The sequence below is a fragment of the Thrips palmi genome, unplaced genomic scaffold (assembly GCF_012932325.1).
Source record: "Thrips palmi isolate BJ-2018 unplaced genomic scaffold, TpBJ-2018v1 HiC_scaffold_18, whole genome shotgun sequence".
Taxonomy (NCBI): Eukaryota; Metazoa; Arthropoda; class Insecta; order Thysanoptera; family Thripidae; genus Thrips; species Thrips palmi.
Genome location: NW_023144627.1, coordinates 10056799 through 10082429, shown reverse-complemented (window position 1 = coordinate 10082429; position 25631 = coordinate 10056799). Strand labels below are relative to the sequence as shown.

General features: G+C 57.2%; 1 protein-coding gene across 1 annotated transcript in view; it reads right to left on the bottom strand.

Moving 5' to 3' along the window:
• Positions 1-17101: 17101 nt before the first annotated feature.
• Positions 17102-25631, bottom strand: part of LOC117645044 (GTP-binding protein Di-Ras2-like) — a 71267-nt gene continuing 62737 nt past the window's right edge. Inside the window, exons 3-5 of the mRNA XM_034384933.1 lie at positions 23529-23748; positions 20987-21205; positions 17102-19450 (exon numbers count right to left, since the gene is read on the bottom strand). Coding sequence (XP_034240824.1) covers positions 19316-19450; positions 20987-21205; positions 23529-23748 — 574 coding nt within the window. The 3' untranslated portion in view covers positions 17102-19315. The remainder of the gene's footprint in view (positions 19451-20986; positions 21206-23528; positions 23749-25631) is intronic.

Here is a 25631-nt window from a genome sequence, read left to right as displayed (position 1 = left end):
AATCCCCTAGGATTCCAAGGCGGTATTTTTACCGTGCATACGGCGCGGCTTCGCCCCGCCCCGCCCCGCCCCGCCCCGCCACTCCTCGGTATGCGCTCCCAAGTTGCTGAGCGTGGCTTTCGCCAGCTTTTCGGCGCTTACAGCCGCCTGGGCCCGCTGTAAAAAGACACGGGTAGGGCTGTGGAGGGGGAGGGGGGTCACCAGACTGCTGCTGTTGTTTTTAGTCGCTTTCTTACGAGCGACGTTCCGCGTTCGCGCGATGGGGATGGCCCGGGTGGGGTGGGGGCAGGGCGTAGGGGGTAGGGGGTAGGTACACACTTGGCCGGGGCCTGAATCATTTCAGGGAGGCAGCCCACGGGGCGGGGCCGCGCGCCGTGGATTTCGCCGGTGGAGCACCCCGGGAAGAGGCGCACAGTGGGCCAGAAGACCGGTTGAGGCGGACAAAACTCTAGACGCGTTTTGAGCTCCAGTGTCGCTAAATGAGACTCGAACCGAACGTGTGACCCCACCAATGGCTTCCTCGTTCGGAGAGCAATCAAATGGTGGGGTCACACGCTCGGTTCGAGTGCTCTTTAGCGACTCTGGAGCTCAAAACGCGTCAAGAGTTTTGTCCGCGTCCACCGGTCTTCTGGCCCACTGTGAGGCGGCACGCTGCCACGGCGCTGCCGCGGCGCAGCCCAGGTGAAGTAGGCAGCAAATTCCGGCGATGCATCAGTGTCGAGAAGGGAAGGGATAAAGGGAAGAAAAAGTCACCGGTCGGGCAGCGTGGCGGTGGAGCAGGTCTGCTGCCAATACACCGGGAGGATCAGTCTTCGCGGCCAGGGGTGAATCACCACACTGGAAAGCCGTTTCTTGAATCCAGAAATTGACTTGCAACATTTAACGCTCAAATTGAAACATTCAAGTGAGGAGAAGAAATTGGGAGAAATTCAATTGGGAGAAGAAACGGTGGTGGTTTGGAATGCATCTAAATGCATGGGGGAATTTCCAGAGTACGCTTCATTCCAAGCGTAACGTCTTCAAGCGTAACTTTATGCTTGACTCAAGCAAAGAGTTACCCTTCAGTTTTAGCAGTGTTCAAGTTGTATTCACCTGATACACTCATGAGTATATGAGAACGCAGAGGGACCCTCCCCCCTTCCTCCCTCAGCTTCGCGGAACACCTTCCAGGAACGGGACCCTTCAGAGCAGGCCGAGCAGCACACATTCCGAGAGTCGTTTTCGTCGCTCTGCCTCTCTCGCACTCATGGGGCGCCACGTCTAGGAGCGAGAGAGACGCCAAAGCTGCGGAAAGGACTCTCGGAATCAGTGTGCCAGCTGGGCAGGCTAAGCAGCCAGCAGCCCCTCCCTGAGGTTCGAGGACCGCTGCTATACCATCTCATTTCTCTCATGGCCCCGGCCGGCCCGGCCCGGCCAGCCCGGCGTTTCGGCCCGGCCCGTTTTCGAGTGTCATCCACTCCCCCTTCCGCGGGGCTCCACTCGCCTTAGCCCCCTCCCCTCCCCTAAAACCCTCTTCGCGCGCTTCGCCGACGTCTGATTCCAGCAGACCGATTCCGAGAGTCGCTTTCGTCGCTCTGTCTCTCTCGCACCTGCTCGGCACGCCCCGTGAGCGTGAGAGAGACAGAGCGACGACTCTGCTGGGCCGGCGAGCCAAAGGCCAGAAGGACCGAAGGCAGCGCGACTTACAGAGTCCACGACAAGTTCCGCATCGATAACTTGAGGGCGGCCGCCGTCGGAGTGCGTCGCCTGCCTCGCCGTCCGGGACGCGCCGCACAGTGGGCCAGAAGACCGGTGGAGGCGGCCAAAACTCTAGACGCGTTTTGAGCTACAGTGTCGCTATATGGGGCTCTCAAACCGAACGTGTGACCCCACCAATGGATTGCACTCCAGACGAGGAATCCATCGGTGGGGTCACACGATTGGTTCGAGGCCTGTTTAGCTACTCTGGAGCTCAAAACGCGTCTAGAGTTTTGGCCGCCTCCACCGGTCCTCTGGCCCACTGCTCCGGGACGCGCCCCGACGGAGTGGTGGCCTGGCTGGCCGGGCCACCGGGCGCAGCGCAGCACAGCGGCATCGGAGCGAGCATTTGCATCACAAAACGACCCAAACAATCCGCTTGGCCGGCTGTTCTTCGGCAGCACCAGCAGACTGATTCCGAGAGTCGTTTTCGTCGCTCTGCCTCCCTCGCAGCCGTACGGGACGTCCCATGAGTGCGAGAGAGACGGAGCGAGGAAAACGACTCTCGGAATCAGTCTGCAGGCCCAACCACGCAGCGCCTTTCCCGGCGTCTTCCAGTAGTGCTGCCGAGTCCCCGCGCGGCCGATGAGCGAACCGATAAGCCTGAAAGGCGACGGATACAGGAGATGTCGCAAAAGTTGCCTACCTACAGTGGGCCAGAAGACCGGTGGAGGCGGCCTACATTCAAGACGTGTTTTGAGCTCCAGGGCTTCTAAATGGGACTCGAACCGAACGTGTGACCCCCACCAATGGATAGCTCACCGAACGAGGAATCCAAAGGTCGGGTAACATGTCCGGTTTGCGTCCAATTCAGCGACTCTGGAGCTCAAAACGCTTCCGGAGTTTTGACCGCCGGCGACGGTCTTCTGGCCCACTGCGGGCCAAAGTGCGCGTCTTGTTGCCTACCTCGTCACGCTGCCTCTGTCACTCTCGTGGGGCTCCCCATAGGCGTGCGAGGGAGACAGAACAACGAACCGCCCTTTCAAATCGCTCGCCAGTCCTCGACTCGATACCAATGAAGATGCCCGGCCTCGCCCCCCGCAGTGCCCACACTTTTTGAGCACGGCCACGGCCAATTACAAACACAATTTCACGGTCGGCCGGGTTTAGCGTCGTGCCGGGCCGGACGGTTCGGGGTTTGGGGTTCGGGTCGGAAGTTAACGGGTTTGGGGAAGCCTGCCGGGCGGGCCGGCCGGACTCGAGAGTCCGTACCTCCCTGATGGTGATTAGTGGATCTCAAGGACATGCAGATCACCGCGGCGGAGGTCGGACACGATCAGGGCCTACCCTCCGGAGATTTGGGGTCGAAATAAAAGGTCGTCCCCCCGGGTGGTACTGGAACCCTCGCCTTGTGTTGATGACGCCTCGCAAGGGGCCCACACTGCTCCGAGAGAAGCAACGGTATGTCGTTAATGCTGTCGATAAACTTGATTCGAGACGACCTGTCCGCAAAGCCATGTTTCGAGCCCAAATTTAAACAAATTTGAATTCCTCATCACCAAAAAATAAATTTTTCTCACCGCAGCATGGGTAAAGTCCGCCACACTGTGTCCTCATTTTGGCTCCCCCCGCAAGTTTATTGCCGAATTACTGTCGCAGGAGAACAACTCTGCTCCAGAGAGACGGCGCGACGCGACGCCACTATGCTGAGACGAACGAGGAAAAGGACGCCAGGAAGCAGCGCCAAACTCCCGCGGGGGAAAGAAACCCAATCGCCCAAAGGAGCGGGGTGTGTGTGTTTTGGGGGAGAGAGGGGGGGGGGGGGGGAGGAGAGGGGAGAGAGAGAGAGAGAGAGGGGGGAGGGGGAGAGAGAGAGGGGAGAGAGGGGGGGGGGGAAGAGAGAGAGAGAGAGAGAGAGGGAGAGGGGGAGACACGCTCGCCGAGCCTTGAGCATGCAAGTTGCCGGCACGTCAAGCACCGCCCCCTTGATGTGTGAAAATCAGTTGGCCGCCCTGCCCCGCCCCGCCCCCCCCCACCCCTGGCCGCGCTGAGTGGGGGCAGCGAGGCTGGCGGGGGGCGGCGCGGCGCGCGCGGGTCTCTGCGCTGACTGCCCCCCAGGGACGGCGCAGCACGGCGCAGCCCCCCGGCCCCATGCATCACCTGTACCCCGTTAACCTCAAACTATCGGTGGCCGGGCCGGGTCTGGCTGGCCGGGTCTGGCTGGCCGGGGCGCGCGCCGCCGTCCCGACCGAGCCGCTGACCGTCCATTTGCTCGTCTTTTTCCGGCCGAGCCGAGCCGAGCCGAGCCGAGCCGAGCCGTGGGTTTGTTTGGAGTTGTTGGTGCTTTATAGCGGGCACACTGCCGGCAGCCCCCGCCGCCCGCCGCCCAACGGACCCACGGACGCGCCGCGTCCGCCCCGAACGCATTCGGACAACCGTCATGCAAAAGGAATGAGCCTGCCAATACCCCCCGCTTCGGACATAAGTCTCTCGCGCGAGGAGTATAGCGCCACCGCGCACTTTATTTTTCGCCGGTGGAGGCCGTGTGAATAGTGCGCCGTGTTCAGCCAGTCCAACGAAGTGACTGCGAATAACGTGTCTTATTACACCACCGAGAGAGAGGGAGGGAGGGGGGAGGGGGAGGGGGGGGAGGGGGAGAGAGAGAGAGAGAGAGAGAGAGAGAGAGAGAGAGAGAGAGAGGGAGGGAGAGACAGAGTCTCTGTCTGTCCCTGACAACTTCTCGTGCACCCACCTGGCGTGTCTACACGGCTGGCCAGCCACACGTCTGCTGACCAATGGTCGTCGCTTTGTCGCTCGCTGTCTCTCTCGTACTCACAGGGCGTCTCGCAGGGGCGCGATAGAGACAGCGACGGAACGATGTGCAGAATCAGACTCTACGGGCTGGCGCGTCCGAACCAAAGCCGACCCGTAATCCCAGCAACACGGAAGCCAGGCAGGCAGGCAGGCAGGCAGCCAGGCAGCCAGGCGGGATCCACTTTGAAGTCGCGTCGCGTGGAGCCCCGCCAGCCAGCCAGCAGCCAGCCAGCGGCCTCGGCGGGCTGCGCTACACACCGTGGCAGCCGACATTCCGGCATTTGTCATATTTCCAAAACAAACATCAGCAGATGGCCCTCCATTGTCATTCGTCCAATTAGGGTAGCGCCATACTTGCTTTGATGTCGGGCTGAACGCGCGCGGAGGGAGGGGGGAGCGGGGGGGGGGGGGCAGAAGGGGGAGCAGAAGGGGGAGCGGAGTGGACTGCCGGGATCGAGGAGTGGCACGGCAGCGGTCAAAGGCGCGCGCCGCACAGGTACTGCAGACTGAGTGTCGTTTTCGTCGCTCTGTCTCTGTTGCCTCCGAGCGGGAAGCCTCGGGAGTGCGAGTGAGACAGAGTGACGGCAGGCAGCCTTTGGAGGGTCGGCGCCAGAGCGGCATGAACGGCTGCTCTCCAGACCGAACGCCGAGGCTCACCGATGACCACTTGCCGCCGAAAAATAATTTGCGATCGGACCGTGCTTTGGTTTGAGGAGCCAGGAGGCTGGTTTTGCATGATGGTAGTGATGATTGTGGGTGATGGTGATGGTTGTGATGGTGGTGGTGATGGTTGTGATGGTGGTGGTGATGATGATGACGAAAGTAGAAGTTTAGGGTTAAGTTCAACGGTATATGGTAGGAAAGAGTCTATCGCGACAGCCTAGGTTCGGCCTCACCGTGACTTTCGTTGAAAAATCAGTGCTGCCACGCAAGTAGGTAAGGGTTTGCGCTATGCACCAGTGCCGAGAGGATTGCCAACCTCACCCTGCCCTTCTCTTCTTCGCTCGCATTAGCAGGTGGAGACGTAGGCATGCAGTGTTGCACTTTCCATAAACTTTCTTATATAACTTCCACCAACCGCGCACGTTTACTTCATACATTTTATTTTGAGATTTTTTTTCTCAAATCTGTTTCTGCGTAGCAATTTGTCTGGCAGCGCACGGTTCACCGTGCCTTCCGCCATCTTGCCCGGGAAGAAGATCGTGAGCCATTGGCTGGCTGCTCCTCGAGGAAGAAGAAGGAGGAGGAGGAGTGGCGACGCGTTTATGATTAAGGAACACAATTTAAGTGAGAATCTCCGCAGGGGGGGGAGAGAAATTGGCGACGGAGTCAAGAGGGTTAGGGAAGGGATTGGGGTTCATGATGAGAGCCAATCTGAATGGCGACGCAGGCAGACGCGGTGCCCAGCCAGCCACTCTGGTCGTCATCCTGAGAGGATGCCTCCGCTAAACCACTTCCCCCCCTCCCCCTCCCCCCCCCCTTTCCGGCCAGGAGGCGTGATAAGGCATTACAAGCGCCCTGCGATATTTACTCACGATGGTCTGGACCGAGTAATGAGTTTACACAGCGTGGATATGACGCGCCACCTGGCGGCGGCCGGCGGAACCGCGCGCCAGTCAAATGGGGCGGCCCGCCTAACCTCTCGGGCGCAAGGAACAGAGACACGGTGACACGCTTCACTGACTCAAAAAAAAAGCCGCATGCTTAAAAAAATTAAAAAAATCCACCTGACTTTAATAGATACTTAGCTGTTCCGTTTATTCCACGAGAGCTCTTTAAAGGTGTAGGCTAAAACCGACTGAAACGGTCGCAATACTACGACCAGCCTCGCTTCGAAGGTTTGAGCGGGTGGTTGCTTGAGCGCCGCACTGGAGCGGTTTTCAGCGTGTGAGCAGTGTCGCAGCAGCAGCGTGGCCGTGCGGTGCAGGCCGGAACAATCGCACGACACACTGCATGCCAGGCATACTGGCCGCCGCTGCAGGCGTGCTCAGGCATTTGACTCACTCGGTGGAGGGGGGCGGGACTCCGGCCGCGAAACACGCCAACTTGCAACACAACAAAAAACCGTTCACCACAAAAATATCGAGAACATGAAAAATAAAAGCATGTGGATGAACTGGCGACCACACAATGCAAACACGACGCGCGGTGGTGGGCATGCACGCTCTGCAGGGCTTTGCGGAGCGAATCCGTTCGGCGGATGGCTCAGCTCTCTTGACAGTTACACAGTTACACCGCCCGAATAATAACGTGACAGAGTGGCTCAAGGCACGCCCTCCCGCCGCGAGGTCTGCGCGGCGCGACGCGGCGCGACGCGGGGCGTTACCCCGTTAGCCGCTCCAGCGAGCCGCCGAGCGGCCCAGACATTTGGCGGGGTGTTTGCGCGCGCATCGCTTCGCGGTGGTGACACGCAGCCGCCGCACAGTGGCTCAGAAGACCGGCGGAGGCGGACGAAACTCTAGACGCGTTTTGAGCTTCAGAGTCGCCGAACAGGACTCGAACCGAACGTGTGACCCCACCAATGGATTTCTCGTTCGGAGAGCTCGTCGTAATAACAGAAATAGCTAGGAAATAGTTTGTTTCGGGTTTTGAGTGGCGCAACTAGCCTCGATTTGGATGCCTATTCAGTGATTTGGCTGTCATACTCAGCCAGCTAAAGCTGAATGTCTGCGAACCTCTTTTGACTTTCGGCCGCAGCCTTAACTTTACCTTTGATTTGCCCTTGCCCGTCCGACTTGGTCCTAAACTCACCCCCACCCCTCCTCCCCTCCAGTCCTTCCTTAGGTCGGGTGCTTTGGCAGCAACCGCTCCATGATTCCGCGTGCGTTCGCAACCCTGTCGCCCCGCCCCGCCCCGCCCCGCCCCGCCCCGCCCGGACCCAGCCGCCCCTGACGTATCGGCGGGACTAATTGAGGGTAGCGTGTCTGCTACGTGCCGGTTCTCCGTCTCCCTCGCTCCTGCTGGGCGGCCCGCCCCAGTGAGGACGCGGCGGGGGACAAACTAGCTGGCGTGCCATTCAAGCGGCGTCCCGCGTGGGCCGCCGCCGATAAATTCGATAAATTGGATAAATTCGACGAGGTGAGCAACGAGTGCTTCTTCGTTTGCGACGCGGAATGAACGCGCCAAAACTGCCCAGGGTTTTTCTTCGTGCTTGATTTCCTGGTCAAGCAGACTGACTGCGCGAGTCGTTTTCGTCACTCTGTCTCCCTCACAACTATACGGGACGCCCCATGAGTGCGAGAGAGACAGAGCGACGAAAACGACCATCTGAATCGGTCTAAAGACTCTCCAGTGTTTCCTCTGGGTGTCAGCTGCACAGAAGACCGACCCATACGGCCAAAACTCTTGACGAGTTTTGAGCTCCAGAGTCGCTGAGCAGGGCTCAAATTAAACGTGTGAACCCACCAATGGAGAGCAATCCAGTGGCGGGGTTACAGCGTCGAGTCCCAGCGACTCTGGAGCTCAAAACGTCCGGAATTTTTGACCACCTCCACCGTTCTTCTGGCCCACTGAGCCGATCTACGAGCTACATGTGCCAACCTCCTCATCACATCTAGTCCTGAAAAAAAAGGTCGAACTATGGCAAGCGCCGACCGAGAAAAAGACAACATAAAAATCTTAAACGTCGGCCGCATAAACGGTTTGGACGAATCTCTCACGGTCCAGCGGCTCGGAGCGTCCATGGAGGGCGCGTGGAGGCGAAGGCTCGAAGGCCAGAATGAAGTGTACTATGGTGATGGAGGGCACGGCCGGCCAGGGCGGTGTAGCGCTGAGAGCGGGATTTAAGGCCAGGCGGGCCGGGCGGGCCGGGCCGCACCAGGGCGAAAGTGTTGCAAAGGTGCAAAAGGCCCTCGCCCTCGCCCTCGCCCCGCCCCGCCCTGCCCCGCCCCGCCCCGCCCCGCCTTGTGGAGTCGAGTGGAGTGGCTGAGGCTGCGAGGTGAAGCCGGTAAAGCGGTGCAGAGCGTGGCGGAGCGTGGCGGGCGGCGAGAATCCGAGCCGAGTGCCTTCTCGCTATATCTCTCCTTCTCTCTCTCTCTCTCTCTCTCTCTCTCTCTCTCTCTCTCTCTCTCTCTCTCTCTCTCTCTCTCTCACTCTCTCTCTCTGCGCGCCACTCGACGAGTATCAGGCAAACCTTTCATCCCAACGTGCAGTCTTTTCTGCCGCCCTTTCGCGTGGGTCGGGGTGGGTTGGCCAACCTAACCAAAATTACCTTTTGAAGCGGGGCCCGCAATCACGCAGCGCTACGTATGAGGCAACATGATTCCATGATGATTCATTACGAGAGATCGTTAGTTTCTGATTTTCTGCGACGTTCCTTTGAAAGACTCACACCCACAACCCTATACCCCAATCCTTGGTTTAGGTTTAAAAAAGTCAAAATTTTAAAACCATTACAGAAAAGTCTTTAAAAATGAGTCAAATTTTTCTCAAGTTGGCACTCAGTGCAGCCAGGCCGCGCACGACTCGAGGCGCTGGGCCGGCCGGCTGAAAACAAGGGGACCGAGGAAAACAAGACAAGCCGGCCGAATGCAAATGACTCATTCTGAAGCCATCCCATTCCGACTGAACGTCTATGAAGCGATCGTCCGCGTCGCGGGGCGGGGTGGGGCGGGGTGGGGGTGGGGTGGGGCAGGGCAGGGCGGGGCGGGGCGGGGCGGGGCAGGGCGGGGCGGGGCGCAGCCTTCAGCTTTTCGGGTTTCAGTAATGGCCCCCGTGACATAGGCAACCTGCCGTCGTCCTCATGCATACAAAGCGCCATTCACCGGCTGCTGCCGGCGTGGCCGGGCCGGCGTGGTCGAGCCATCGCGGTTCGAATCCGCCCCCTCCCCCTCTCAGGCCATTCCTCCTTCCAGGAACCCCTTTTCTTTTATTCGGCGCTCCTTCGCGGGGCCCACCCAGGCTGCGCCGCCGCGCCGGCCCTAGGCCCTGCAGGGTGTAGGGGCGTGTAGGCCACAATTTACAGCCCGCTGTCGCTTCAAGGGGTTATAACGAGAGGACCCCGGGGTTGCGGTCGGGCTGGTCGGGGGGCTGAAGTACCGAGGAGTGCGCGGTAAAGGAAGGGCCGTCCTTTATTTTATTTTCGACTAATCTTGATATGCCCCCTTCTTTTCTTTCCTTGGAATTGTTTCCACGCCCAAAATACAAAGTTTGTATGCAAAGGGACTCCTCCTCCTCCTCTTCTTCTTCTTCTTCTTCTTCTTCTTCTTCTTCGTCCATTCTGCTCCTGCATCTGCAGCGCGATGTTCGAACGGGTGCAGAGCATAAATACCTGAAGGAATAAGCGAAAGACCCGCCCCCCTTCCCCTTTTTTCCTCCGCAAAAGAGAGCCAATTTTCTTCGCCTGTGCACGACGACGCCGTGCGACGCTGTACGATGGTCCGCGCGATATTTCTCGTTGTAATTACTTTTTCGCTGCGAATAGTTCGTTACGGGAAGCGCTGCTGCCCCGCCCGGCCTGCCGTGAGAGAGAGAGAGAGAGAGAGAGAGAGAGAGAGAGAGAGAGAGAGAGAGAGAGAGAGAGAGAGAGAGATGCCCTCTGAGATCTGGATTTACGATAATTGTGTCCGCGCATCCTTCGCTCCTTCAGTCCTTGGCTTTCTTTGCGCGTCGCGCCTCCACTGTGAAACCAAGTGTGGAAAACTCCACACTTGAATCATGTCAAGACATGAGGGCTGTATGAGCAACTCCCTACGTGATGTGTGGAGAAGGCAAATTCTATACGACATGGGGTACCTTTCAACGCTGAAGGTGCGTCGTGGGAGTGTTTGCTTCGCGCCTGCAGCAGCGGGGGTAGGCAACCCTCCTGCACGCGTGTGTGCCGTTACAGACTACCCTTGCTTCCATTACCATTACCATTAAGGGCTAGACCACACATGATCGTATGCCATTTCGGGCCCGACACATGCCCGCCTGCACTGCAAAACGAGACATGGCCGTCCTTACTAAGGTGACACTTTATCCCGGCGGAGAAGAACCACCAACGGCTACGACTCCCACTCGCAGTATGGCCAGCAGGCGCTAGCGAAACAGCAACGCTCCGTGGGCCAAAAGACCGGGCGGTCAAAATCCGCGGGAGGTTCGGGTCTTGTTAAGCAACTGCGACTCTGGAGCTTAAAAGGTACCTAGAGTTTTTGCCGCCTGAACCGGCCCACTATGGAACTCTAGCTTCGCGCCTGCAGAGGCGGCGGTAGGCAATTCTCCTGCGCGCGTGTGTGGCGGGACAGCCTACCCGCGCATTCGCAGGCGCTACAGCAGCAGCGGCTGTTTGGCTTGGCTTGGCGCTCGCTTGGCTTCGCTTGGCTTGGCATGACTTCGCTTGACTGCTCCAGAGTGTGGCGCACCGGTCGAATCACTGACCCACTAATGGCGCGGTGCATCTGTGTGAAGCAGCGCCACCTGTACTTGGCGGTGCACTGGCGGAGCCGACTCACCTGGAACCCCGCCGTCTGCATCACAATCTCTCTCTCTCTCTCTCTCTCTCTCTCTCTCTCTCTCTCTCTCTCTCTCTCTCTCTCTCTCTCTCTCTCTCTCTCTCTCGGTCTGTTGGGCCGCCCGACGTCTGATGCCGCAGACCAATGTTTCGCAGACAACACGGAAAACGTGAAACTATTGTCATTCTGGTTATTTCTGGAGATGCTTTTACCATTGTCCGGTCCTGGCGGTGGTGCGCGGTGCGCTTCTTGCGTCTGTCTGTCTGTCCGTCCGTCTGTGTGTCTGTCTCAGGGGAGAAATCCGCGGCCATGCGGGTTTTGCGAGTGTAAGTATGTGTGTGTGTGTTTTAGTGTGTGTGTGTGTGTGTTTCCGTGTGTGTGTGTGTGTGTGTGTGTGCGTGTGCGTGTGCGTGTGCGTGTGTGTGTGTGTGTGTGTGTGTGTGTGTGTGTGTGTGTGTGTGTGTCCTGCACGCCCAAGCCGCGCCATTTCATACGTGCGAGAGTTCCCAGGGCCAGGGCCCAGGGCCACCTCCACCTGCGCCCCCGAACCGCTGTAGACCCGAAAAGAAGAAAGGGCGCTCGGGACGGAGACCGCCAACAGGCGGGGCCAGACGGTGTGAGACTGAAAGACGACGCGGCTGCGCGCTTCCCGCCCACAAAAATAATTGTCCCTCCCGCGCTACCCCTCTCTCTCCCTCACTCACACAGAGACACAAGCACACACACACACACACACACACACCGCACGGACGCACTCTCGCAAACCGCACTAGGCCCTGTTGTCCGAAGAACAAAGCGAGATCCGCGGTGTTACGACGCTCGCGCATGCCACCCACGTCTGTCCGTCTGTTTGACTGTCTGACTGTGTCTGTCTGACTGTCTGTCTGACTGTCTGCCTTTTTGTATGTCTTTTTGTCTGTCTGTCTGACTGTCTGTCTGTCATCCATCAGTCCGCCTTTCGGTCGGACGGTCGGCCCGCAGTCTGCTTCCTCTGTGAGTACGTGTGTATACGTGTGTGTGTGTGTGTGTGTGTGTGTGTGTGTGTGTGTGTGTGTGTGTGTGTGTGTGTGTGTGTGTGAGTGTGTGCGCGCGACCTGCCGCGCCGCCGTACAAACATGGCATGCCGGCGAATATAGACAAGGTGTTTTCTTTCAGGTGCGGTGCGTCGCATCGCGCCGCCACGGCACTGCGATGCTGATGCTGCCTCAAAGCCGAAGCCAGAGCCCAAGCCCAAGCCGAACTTGGAGCCAAAGCCAAAGTCAAAGCCGAATCCAATGCCAAAGCGAAGCCAAAGCCAGCCAAAGTTGCAGCCAAAGCTAAAGCCACAGCCAAAGTCAAATCGAAAGCCAAAGCTGAAGCCAAATCCGTAGCCAAGCCGAAGCCAAAGCAGAGCTGAAGCCACGCTGGAAAAATAAATTATTGTCGTCCAACTTTGTTATCTCCCCGGTTTAAGTTCCGTCGTCGGCGTGGTGCCCTGTGTGTCCCAGGGCGGGGTGGGGCGGGGTGGGGCGGGGTGGGGCGGGGTGGGGCGGGGTGGGGCGGGGTGGGGCGGGAGCAGCCCCAGCTGGACGACATTCCCCCCGCCGCCCCGCCTCCCCCAACCACACCACCATCCTTCAGGGCGATTCCGAGCGTCCCGTCGGCCTGTCTCCCTCGCACCCACGCGGGACGCCCCCGCGAGTGCGAGAGAGAAACGACCTCTCGCTCAGTCCGCCCGCCGGCCGAGTCCCCTGGCGGCCCGGCCGGCCCCAGCTGGCCCACGTGCCCCCCCCCCTCTCTTTCCCCCTCCCCTCGAAGCCGCCCCCCGAAATTGGAATAAGACGGGGCAGATTCGATGCCGGATGGTTATGGAGTCTGCATGGCGAGGCGCCGCTCCGATCACACACTCCACGGCAACACGTTGCGGGCCGGCGATAAATAAGCCTCACCGCGTGAAGACCTTACTGCCTCTCGCCCTTTTTGACGGAGCATCACTTTCACCCTCCAAGTTCCCGGGGCTGGTTCCGTGTGGGTCGTCCCGCACAGTGGGCCAGAAGACCGGTGCCGGCGGTCGAAATCCCGGAAGCGCTTTGAGCTCCAGAGTCGCTAAATGGGACTCGAACCGATCGAGTAGAGTAACCCTACCAATGGATAGCTCTCCGAACGTCGAATCCATGGTGGGGGCATCACGTTCGGTTCGAGTCCCATTGAGTGACTCTTAAGCTCAAAACGCGTGTACAGTTTTGGCCGCCACTGGCCTTCTATCCCACTGCGTCCCGGTACGGGGCAGTGAACCACCGAGCCACCAGTGCTTCCGTAACTGTATGACCCTTAGGCCTAGACAGGACTCGAATCTAAACCAGGGTCAGGCTCTTAAGGCGAACATTATGATGCCGCCGCTTCACTAGAGGCGCAAGGGTTGCAAACCTCAGCCTGCCTACTATAGGCAGTGTCTGGTTGCGTAATAGCCAGGCTGAGGATGTACCTCCAGTTAATTATGAAAACATGCCCAGTGGTTGTGCTTGACCCACTGCCGACCAGGCGCCACCTCCTGGCCTTGATCTCGCTTCCAGACTATCATTTATTCGCAGAGAGAGAGAGAGAGAGAGAGAGAGAGAGAGAGAGAGAGAGAGAGAGAGAGAGAGAGAGAGTCGTGCTGACTGACTGCTTTGTTTTTCTGGGTCGGGATGTTAAGGGCCGTGGATCTGTCAGGCACTCTGACGGGCGGCGCACGCTCGCGCCGTGCGGGCCGGCGCGGCGACCAGGCACTCAGGCAAGGTCAAACGCGCGAGTAAAGTTCCCCCGATACATCCATAAAGTGCCGCCCGGCTTCCATATAAAAAGAAAAAGGGACCGGGATTTACGGTGCACGAAATATCATTCCTTCTAGGTGGCAGCACTGGCAGCGCGACAAAAGCACGACGAGTCCGGCTGTAAATAAATGACGGTCAAAGCGCGACCCGGGTCACGGCGTGGAGCGAGGCGTGGAGCGAGCCGTGGAGCGAGCCGTGGACGCCTGTCGGCGAATGGCAATGAGACGGGGCGGATGGCAAGACAGCACGAGATGGTCGTTCGGTTCAGAATGGCCAGCCCGCTGTACTTCAGGTGCGGAACAAACTCGGCCAATGTCTCAGCAGAATCATTTCTCTGCAACATTCATGTTTTAATTTGGTTTTGTCCGAGACGGTCTTGGCGATCGAATCCCACAGTGTAGACAAATTGGTGCGAGACCCGGGCGGCCGCTTATCCGGCACTTACACTGTAATGTCCGCGTCGGAATTCGCGCGCGTTACCGTCTCCGACGTGATGGACCTCGCCGACCTCGTCTCGCCGCCGACGCACCCATCGAATATTGCACCCCGCCGCGCCCCGCCGCGCCCGCCACGCCCCGCCACGCCACGCCCGCCACGCCACGCCCGCCACGCCACGCCCGCCACGCCCGCCCCGCCACCACCCGCCACGCCCCGCCACGCCACGCCACGCCCCGCCACGCCACGCCCCGCCACGCCACGCCCGCCACGCCCCGCCTGCCCCTATCGCCGTTCCGCACAACAAGACACCTCGCAGCGAGGACCACTTTACTGCCCGGCCCTAAAGAGTTTACGTCCTGGCCGAGGCCCCGTGCAGCGCGGTATGTTGACGGCGGCGGGGGCACGGTGCCACCGCCTCGGCCTCCACCGCCTCGGCCTCCGCCGCCACGGCCTCCACCGCCACGGCCTCCACCGCCACGGCCTCCACCGCCACGGCCTCCACCGCCACGGCCTCCACCGCCACGGCCTCCACCGCCACGGCCTCCACCGCCACGGCCTCCACCGCCACGGCCTCCACCGCCACGGCCTCCACCGCCACGGCCTCCACCGCCACGGCCTCCGCCGCCACGGCCTCCACCGCCACGGCCTCCGCCGCCACGGCCTCCACCGCCACGGCCTCCGCCGCCACGGCCTCGGCGGGGAGTCGAGCAAGGTGAGGGTAACGACGTTGACACTTATTAAGGGCCTCGGCCAGCCACACGGAATGACCGAACAAAGGGAATGCATCCCGGAAGGCTCGGAACCCTACGGAGACTGAGAGTGGGGAGGAACAGGGAAGGACCAACAGGCCAACGGAGATCCACACGTACCGGCGGACTGGAGTCTCTTTGTTCCAATCTCACGTTCTCTTTCTTTATCTACCTGTCCCATCCTCAAATAAGGTAAATTTTCTGTTACTATGGTTGGCGTCACAGGGTGCGCTATAAAGACACACACGTCGATGAGAAAATATTTAATCGGGTATACACAACGGATTTGTTGTAGGATGTGGGTCAGTAGTCTGAACCTAATTTATCCGAGGAAACAATTGACAGCTCTCAATATCGTTTTGTCTAGGAGACACCCCTCGCCACCACGGATCCGGACGCGCGGAGTAACGCCGCGGAGGCCGATGGGGTGGCACTGGCCAAGCAGGGAGTATCGCCAGCCGAGTAGATACACCCTGTCGCGACACTGGAGCAGCAACCAAGCCGGAGCACGGAGTATCGCCGGGGGCGCAATACACCCCAACGTCACACTGGAGATACTCCGAGCAACGCCACGGGACGGAGCGTATCTGCGCGCAGCTAGAGCGGGGAGTAGTGACAGAACGTGGACCCCTTGAAGCATGGAGTAGCGACGAGGCTCTCCTCTCTTTGAGGCCACGCACCAGAGCATCTGGCTGGGGGGTCGTCACGCCGGGTTCATTAAATGAAATTAATTTCCTATAATCTCCCTTCGCGCGGGGTATCGCCGGGTTCTTTTCATCAAACGAATGGCGTGGGGTACCGCCAGGTTCATTTCTCCCAATCACTGGCCAGGGGTATCGCCGGGTTCGTTTCTCCCAATCATCGGTGTGGGGTGGGGTATCGCCGGGTTCGTTTCTCCCAATCATCGGTGTGGGGTGGGTGGGGTATCGCCGGGTTCGTTTCCCCCAACCACCGTCGTGGGGTATCGTCGGCGCCACGCGCGAGGGCCCCGCCACGCGCCGGGGATCAGTGAAGACGACTGTGGTGTCGCCAGATGTCGCTAGCGTCCTGATCAAACGAAGCGGGCTCGCAATCGGAGCCGCTCGTCACCACGGAGCTTTATGGGGATTTCCGCGCCAAGAAGATCGCTTCCCGCGAGGATTCCGTTGCAATCTTTGACCAGTGTCGCCACTTAAGAAGGCAAACCTCGCTCACGACACCAGAGTCGAGAGGGTTGCCGACCTTTGCCTGTCTACGGGCCTACTTCGCGAGGGGAAATCCCACGTATTGCCCATAGTAGGCACGCTGGGGTTGGCAATCCCTTCGATACTGGTGCATTGTGGGCAATTTTTGCCTGTTGTTGTGGCAACACTGGGAGTGAGTGGTCCCGCGTGTCCGGTCAGTCACCCAGTAGAGACGCGTTACGATGCCTTCACTGCCAGTGCGTTAAGCCTTTACTGTCTGGAGAGGCGAGATTCCGCGCTACACTGCGAGAAACGGATGCAGCAGTGCTGCCACATTCCGTGTTGAAAATTCCCACCGTGCACCAGTGCTAAAATAGGGTTGCCAGCCGTAGCTGGCTTTGGAGGATCCAGGAAATGCCCATGCCAAGGTTGGCAACCCTGGTGACAACTGTGCATTGTGAGAATTTTCAGCCACTTGGACGACTGGATACTAGACTTGGAAAATTGGCGCTTCCAAAATTGAGCCGGGGGGGATAAGCACACTGCCAACCCAACTGTGGGACATGTCGACATAGTCAAGCTGACAGGTCGACCAAATGTGTCACACCTACCGCTGGTGTCGAATACGTTTTTGTCGTAATTTCCCTTGTCTTTTGCAAAGTTTGTCAACTAAAATAAGAGATAATTTTTCTAGAGTTTTGTTTTTGTTCCTTGATTTCTTTTTCGTTCATGTGGGTTGTGTTTTCCTTTTCCTTGCCGGGGGTGATTTCGGCCCGCTATAACTGCCCCCCCCCCCCTCCCACCCTTTTCCTCTCTATGGACTTCCCCCAGCCAGTAGCCGCCGTGGTCGCAGCGGAGCCATCAAGACGCCGTTGTCGCCCTGGACTCCGAAGAATCGTTCCATCGCTCTGTCTCTCTCGCACTCATGAGACGTCCAATAGGGGTGCGAGAGAGACAGAGCGACAGGAAGATCCTTCGGCTGATGGTTCCACGCTGCTGTGCGCGTCAGCTGGACATCGCAATAACGAGAGGTGTAATTATATTTCACGATAATCACAATCGGCTTTTATTTCAGCAAAAACGTTACATGAAATGGTACATAAATACGCTGAACTGAAACTAAACGGTTGACATTAATTTTCACACATCTCTCACAAAGATAAATAACACACCTGCTCTCCCTCGATCTACGTAATGTTGAATAGTGTAGCGCGTTGCAGAGCCGCTGGCGATGATTAATACAGGAACCCTCGACAAAATTTCTGCACGAAGCTCCTTCTTGCAAATATAAAACAAGGAACAAAACTAGCAACCCAGTGCATCTCTTTTCCAGCATGATAAGCATGCATTAAACACGATTCCAAAAGCTACGTCTTCAATCATAAAATATACAGTTTTCCATACCCATCCTAATTTTCTCATCGAAAATAAAACGCACAGCCCAAATAGCTTAATACTCAGTTCACATTTTTTTACGGTTGCAACAGACGACCGGGGTCGTGCCTAAAGCTAGATGTAGTGCAAGCCCCTCGGCAAGCACTTTTTTCCCTAGTCAATTACAAAATAATAATACTTTATAGAGCCTTGCAGAAGGCACACGTAAAAACAAGATGATTCAAAACGGGAGGGGAAGGGAACACAGGGTTTTGGTTAGAGGATTGAAACCGTGCAGATCAAAGAATCAAAAAGGAGTTGTGGAGCGCAGGAGGGGAAGGAGTTTGCGGGGGAAAAAGGGGGAGGGGGAGATACGAAGCGACAGGTAGGTGGTGGGGGTAGGGGTGGCTCGGCATAGCTGGCACGCGTTGGCTGATCGTGGTGATAGAACTAGCGGTCTCATCTGCATGGCAAAATATGCAAAACCACGTCTAACGCCATAAACGCATCCTCAGCGAGACCTGCTGCTGCGCAAAGCAAGACAGGGGGACGGAGCCACCGACCGACAGTCGGTCCACTGCCAACTGTGCCGAAAAAAAGGTGGCAGAAAGGGCACATTGTACACAGGACAACTATTGGCACGAATTCGCAACAGCAAGCGCAAGGATAACTTTGATTTAAATGCTGCTGGTATACATATAGGCTGCGGAATATTAAATCTAAGAACCACAAAATGCGATTAAGTATTACAGGTTTACAAATGACGCATTTCCTATATGCCTGTACAATTTTATACATAGCGTGAATAATACGACATGAATGACATGAATTTATTAAACCGCCATTCAGAAGGTGAGGCAAGACGACAACCGCACTGTTAGTCAGTCCATGCCCCTTTGGCTGCGAGGAGCACTATGTTTCGGGACTGATTTCGAAATTACGGCGTTCCCACCCCACCTCGAGTCAGGATATTTATTTATCATCTCTCATGCAAAGGAATCTTATCCTTTGCTTCATGATGTGGCGTACACATTTACTGCCTCCGCACATCTTAAGACTACGAGCTCCGATTCAAGAAGAAAATAAAACAAATAAAGACTAAATCTATTAAATTAACCAACTTAGCTTGGGTCTGCCTTGCGCAGTCAGTCTCCTGTGGTCCGTGGTAGAAACGTTTCTTTGAGATTCGCGCAAAATTGAGACTTTTTTTTACAACAAGTAAGAAGAACACAGCGAGACAGAGTCCGGTGACGCCGTGGACAGTTGGCACTTTATGCGCCCACTCAGAGGGATGTGGGCCAGAGAGGGAGAAGGTCGCAATAGATACAGACGACGGACAAATTGAAACGATTCAGTCGAAAATCCGTTAGCCCAAGCTAAACACGTTATAATATAAATCACATTAAATGCGCGCGGACGCGTGGACCTTTAAATCTACAAAGGTATTATCAGAGCATTAGATGACATCGAAGTACAAACAATGAGATTAAATTAAAAGAACGATATCTCATAACACACTGTTTCCATTGAATGCCGACTAAGTACAATTTACAACACCGCTATACGCTACACGACACGCGCGAATGCGCAAATATTTAAATCCCAGCGCATTTAAACCATCCCAGTACTCGTGTAGCTTCCACAAAACATAATCCGTAACAGTGCAACGAGTGCCCACTTGGACGCCGAGGGCCGGGCAGCTGGTACCGAAGGGTCTTTCTGTCTCTCCCGCACCCCAGCGGCGTACCGTAGGGGTGTGAGAGAGACAGAGAGCCTTGGCAACGACTGCCCAATTACAAGACAAGAACCCTCTCCTCAGCTGCTCTCGGCGCCCTTCGCAAGACCGTCTTCGTGGTCGTCGTCATCGTCGTGGTCGTTCAGGCCACGGCGCAGGAGTTCCTCTTGAGCATGTGCTTGGCCTTGGCGGCGGCGCTGCTGCTGCCTCCGCCGCCGACGTAGTTCGGCAAGGACTGCCTCCGGCGCCGGACGGCGGGGCTCAGGTTGTAGCGCACCTGAAACAGGACGGCGTCCTCAAGGCGGTGCCTCGGTGGCCGCGGTGGCAGCGAGGTCGAGACTGAAGCGGGAGGGGGAGGGTTCGACTCCGGGGAAGGGTATCCCCTTTGAATACTGGTGTCAATTCCTGGGGTGTTTTAATGAACCCTAGAAGTGCGGACTCTACAAAACACCCTCCTGAAACTTGTGGTTTTAGTTATGGCGACTGTACCAGGTTCAGGAACCCCGAGAGACAAGCTTGCAGTCCCGCCAGACACTGCTCCTCCCAGACCAGAGGGGGCAGAGGAGTGCGGGACCGCATTTTGTCTCAGCGTTCCTGACCCAGCCGGCACAGTGAGGTTTGATAAATCGTAACCAAATGAGTTTAAGTCAATTTGATCAACCTTTTTTAGACACTGAAAGGACAGTTCCGGCCGCCAAGTTTCTCAACTTTTCCCTGGCGTGACATGAGGACGCGTAACAAAGAGCCAAAGTGCACGCGCGTGTGGGACGAGCAGGCACGTGTAGCACCGGCCGGCCGAAACAGTCGGACGGACCGACAGATGGGCGAGCAGACAGATGCACAGACGGACAAGGTGGGCTGGAAGAACAAACACCGAGATAACGATATGTTGGTCCCGGCAAAGTTCCACGAAACAAAAGACAAAGGGCGCTGGTGTCGCGGCCAGGGCGGTTGCTGCGGGGCAACGAAAAGCAAAGTGGGGCTCTGAGCTAATTGCGCAATTGGGCAGTGTGCTGCCCACTCCCAACCCCACCCCTTTTTCCGTGTGTCGCCACCACGCTCGCCGCCAGACCACAGGCCGGACACAGGCCGGGCCGAGTAGCCGATGCTGGTCACTGCGCGGCCATAGGGTCGGCGGTCCTCAGGGTGCGCTCGGGGCAGCTCGGTGGACAAAGCCCCGGAGCTGGACGCACATTCGGGCCTGCCGTGGAAAGGGTTGGCTAAGGTCACACGGTTTGCCTGACCACTTTCGTTGCGCGGGTTGCGAGAAATGCAAGGAGTTCCGGCGACAGCGAACGGATTGTCAGGGTTTTGGTATCCTCTTAAGGCTTTCTTTCTACTTCGCAAAGAAATGATGAACCGGTCGATGCAGGCAAAAATTAGTTCACTTTTGTAAATTGTGTCAGAATGTACAGAAACCTGTCTGAAAACCTGATGAAAATTCACAAAACTGTGAAAGCTGAAAAGTGGTGCGCGAATTTTGATCGACAAAATTCTCTCGAGTGTTCTGAGCTTGTCTGCATCAACTCTTTTCATTTGTGCGCACCCAGCTCTCCATTCCATCTGGATTTGACTCTGAACAATTTGCCTGTTTCAATTTGGAATACTCTTATCCATACGGATTTAGAAATGTCTAGGTAGATAAGAGGAATTCCATGCTATAGCTTTTGTCTGGAAATTATGTTTCTCAGATAGAAATATAGTTTCCACATGGAACTGTCAAACCCAGAATGGAGATAATAATCATGGATCCTCACTTACCTCGAAAGGGCATCATAACATTACCACATTTGACCCGCCAAGCCGGACGTACCTTGGACACGTTGAGCAGCTCCTTGAAGACGTCGATGATGCCCTCGTTGCCCTTGGCCGAGCATTCGATGTAGCCGCACTCCCAGTCCAGACGAGCCGTCGTCTCCGTGATCTCCCTCTTGATGGGCCTGGCCTGGCCCTGGTTCTCCAGCGCCTCGTCCAAGTCCACCTTGTTGCCCACCACCACGATGGGCACCCGGGGTTCGCGCGCCTCCAGGATCTAAGCAAACAGAGAGACAAAAGGCTAAAGACTTTAATTTTAATATTTTTTGGATTTTGAATTTTTTAAGTTTTAGTTTTCTTTGTTCCACATTGCAAAAATTTCAGTAGTTTTGAACGGAAAATGTACGAAACAGAAATGCCACAAGCTACAGGCTTTTATTTTATTTATAAGTCCGTCGGCAGCTCATGTCATGGTGAACTGCGAAGTACCACAGAACAACAATCAGGTGGTGAAAACAGAAACAAATCATCTTCCTGTTTGCATCCCGTGCAGCACTCAGCACGATTGACACAACCATCCGGAGGTTCTCGAGGGAAGGAAGGAAGGGCCGTCGCCTGCATTGGTAGAATTGAGTTGTCTCAACGGCAGAAAAAGGAACCGGGACAGACAGTTCCATTGCTTTTTCATTGCGTGGATGTTTTGACCTCAAATAGCATTCCACTCGGTGCTCTTGGTGTGTAGACGGAGAAGCACAGAGACAGACCGACAGACAGCAAGGCCGTGAGAGCAGACAGAGAGCCAGCCAATTACCACGCGAAGCAAGGTGAAAGGGTTTAGGTAAACTCCGCGCCTTGCGCAGCCCAGCCCGTGTGCAGGTAGCGTGGAAGAGGACTAGAGCGGCTTTTAACCGCTTAGATGAAATATTCAGCGCGACGGTCTGTCTGTCTGTCTGTCTGCCTGTGTGTCTGTCTGCCTGTCCGCGGCGTGTATGGGTTGAGACAAGAGCCAGGGCAATTCAGTCGGTTCATGAGGCGAGATCAGTACACTCAAAGCCCTATCCACGATCAGCACCTGTTTAGCCCTGACCCAGTTTTGTATGAGTCTGTGTGTGAGAGTGTGTGTGAGTGTCTGCGTGTGTGTGTCGGATTTGGGCCTTTGGTACGTCTGCTTGTGGAATGAGACCACAGCTCGTAGATGGCGGTCTGGCGCACTCGAAGCCTCCAAGCGCTTGTCGGCCACTGCAAAGCCATGTTTCGAGAGCTCGCTGCGTTACGCCGAGTAGCGGTAGACTCGGAGGCGGATGAGCACGGGCTGGGATCACGTAAACAAACTAACTTACAACAGTATACTTTGTTCTTGTCTTAAAAGAAGAAACAAAAATAGCGGCCCCGTACAACCCAGCGTGTGTCGTAGCCCAATAAACTTGAAAAAAAGGACACTTTGGAATTCTGAAAAAAAAAACGTTAACGCTAACGCTAACGTGAAAGCAGATGATACTTAAGAGAATGTTTATTGAAATGTATGAATGTGACATTTTGTCAATTTCTTTCAAAGAGTAAACACTCGGAACTCTTTTTTTGGCAAATTTCTTACACATGGTTATTCATGAAAATGTCAATTTTAGTATAACTTTTGAATATCCTAACGTGCCATTGTTTTGTGTTAAACATGTTCGCAATGACGGTGGGACACTCATGTCCGATACCACTTGTGTTGGGTATCATTTTCGTTGTTTCAACGCGAGGATGCACAATTTGGTGGCTAATCACATAAATACTCAATACCCGTAAAAGTTGTGTTCGGTACTAGGCCAAGGCGCCTTGCGGCACGCGGCGTGTCAGCCACATCTCCAAGCGGGGCCGGCCGGCCGGCGCGCCACCCGAACCCGACCTCAAGATAGATAAGCAAGAGTGGCGCACACAGCCGACTGCCGGCGCGCCGCTTCTCGAGAGGGGCAGGGGTTCGAGGGGGCGCTGCACCATGCGTTCTACGCACTCAAGGTTCAAGTGGGTGTGTGTGTGTGTGTGTGTGTGTGTGTGTGTGTGTGTGTGTGTGTGTGGACAGTTGCGGGGTGTGGCGGGGCGCGGCGGGACGTGGCGTCTCGGCAGAGGAAGAGGCGCGGGGGGCAGCTGCGCGATGCGTAGCAGCGTCTCGTGACGAGAGGAAGGGGAGCGGCACCGCGCAACGTGAGGGAGGCACTTCATGAGTACTAGATAGCTGGGTTTATACGCCCGAGGTTATACGCCGCGCGCGCAACCTGAGCCCCCGCAGGCGCCCCGATTCATGGTGCGGCGCGCGGCGCGGCACGGCGGACTGCGGGCCCTCCGCTCATAATCTTCTAGGCAGGCCAGCCAGCCGCTGCCTTGCCAGCGAGGCGCTCGGCCTCTTCTAGGCTTGCTAGTCAGGCAACGAGGCAACTGCTGCCTGGCTAGCCGGAAACTCGGTACTCTCTGCACGAGAGTACAAGCACGCTGATACGTGAACGTATCATCTGCTAAAAACCTAGCTACCAGTGAACCCCTAAAACTTTGAAGAATCCTGTATACGAAACAATTTAAGTGGTTGCTCCCTCCAACAAAACAGCCGGGATGTTGGTTACCTGCTGGCGCAAGTTGGCCACCTCCTCCCAGGAGCGAGCGTCGTCGATGGCGAACACCAGGATGAAGGCGTTGGCCTTCTTGATGGACAGGGCGCGCATGGCGGGGAACGAGAAGGCCCCCGACGTGTCCAGGATGTCCAGAGTGAGGGATGCGCCGTCTGGCAACGAGTACTCGGCATGGTGGAACTCCTCCACCGTCTCGCGGTACTTCTCCAGGTACCTGCCAACAACAACACCCTGGCGGTCAACAACAAGAGTCTTTCCTTGACACGAGCTAGGCACACATGAACCCGTCACACGATTGGCGTCCCGCCCTCTTCTCCGGGTACTTGTCAACAACAGCAACACCCTTGCCGTCAACAAAAAACAACAACAGCAACAAAGGCTCTTACTGCCACTTATCCGCAATCCTTGAGTCCTTCCTGGAAGGCGCCCCTTCCCCCTCCCCTCCCTCGGGGTGCCGGGGATGAACAGCATGTGCCACAAGGCGGTGACCCGGGACACCGGAGAGCCCTTTCTCTGCTCTGCCTCTCTCGCACTCGTGGGGCAGCCCATGGGTGCGCGAGCGAGACAGAGCGAGGACGACGGCGGTTCAAGGGCCGCTTCCCGGAATAACACGTGGAAAGTGAGGCAGCGCGGCTACGGCCAGCCGAGCGCCACCGAGCGCCACCGAGCGGCCAGCGAAGGGAAAGTTGGCGCCCCTTCCCACAGAGAGCGTGGGAACCAGCCCTTGCTTGCAGACACGTGTCGCTTGGGTGTCACTTGCGTGTCCCGCACGTGTCATTTTGCGCGTCTCGCATGAGTCACGCGTGTCACTTGCGTGTCACTTGCGTGTCACTTGCGTGTCACTTGCGTGTCACTTGCGTGTCACTTGCGTGTCACTCGCGTGTCACTCGCGTGTCACTTGCGTGTCACTCACGTGTCACTCGCGTGTCCCGCACGTGTTACGTGTTCATTGCGTGTCACTTGCATGTCCCGCACTTGTCAATCGCAAGTCGTACGTGTCACTTGAATGTCCTGCACGTGTTCTGCATGTGTCACTTGCGTGTCCCACAGGTGTCACTCCACATGTCCCGCACGCGTCACTCGCTTGTCACGTACAAGTCACTTCGTGTGTCCCTCACGTGTCACTCGCTGGTGACGAACGTGTCTCGCTTGCCCCGCACGTGTCAATCGCTTGTCACGCACGTGTCACTCGCGTGCCCCGAACGTGTCCCGCCACTCGGCTGTCGTCACGTTTCGGCTTCACCCCGTGACTCTTCGACTCGAAAGAAACAAAACAAGGAGTCGCCACGTCGGGTGGATCCCGAGTGAGAGGGAAAAGCAAACTGGATACGGTGCACCTGCTGGCGACTCTCTCTCTCTCTCTCTCTCTCCTCTCTCTCTCTCTCTCTCGCCCCTTCAGAAAGCGGTGGAACGTGGTGGAACGCCCCGTCAGTGCGACTGTGACAGCAAGCGACGCTCTTGGAATCGGCCTGCTCGGCGCGTGCTCGGCGCGTGCCTAGCCACGCTGCGGCGACGGCGGCGCGGAGGCGGAACTAGGGGGAAGGGGGAGGGGGCGCCTCTCTGTCGGCCCGAGGCACCGAGCGAAGACGCAATGCCGCGCAGTGCTTTGCCGCGCCAACAGTGCTGGGGAGCACCGAAAGGAGTTGTCAACAATTTGAAGGGGAAAGGCGATTGCGGAGCAAATTGGCACGGCGGCGCGTGGCGCGAGTGGCGGGGCTGGCGCGGGGCTGGCGAGGGTGGCAGGCTGGCGGGGCTGGCGGGGCTGGCAGCAAGACGGCCAAGCAACGGGGTGCCTGCACCTCGGTCACGGCTGGCCTTGGCTCGCCGTCCTCAGGAGGCAGGCTGCGCACGCTCCGCCAGCGCGCCGGCGTGCAAAACAGAACGGCAGCACGAAAACAGGCCACCAGGAGAAGAGAAACGCGAAAATTCGTCGGCGGGTTTCGCCCCGTCCCGAACAAACACCTGCCGAGATTGCACGGAGACGGTCTTCCGGTTGGCACAGTCCGCACGGACGGAGAAGCCGAAAAATTTCCGTCGAAACCGGGGCAGAGAGTGGCGCGCTCGTCACGAGGCGGAGCGCCTTCGCTTTATCTCGCC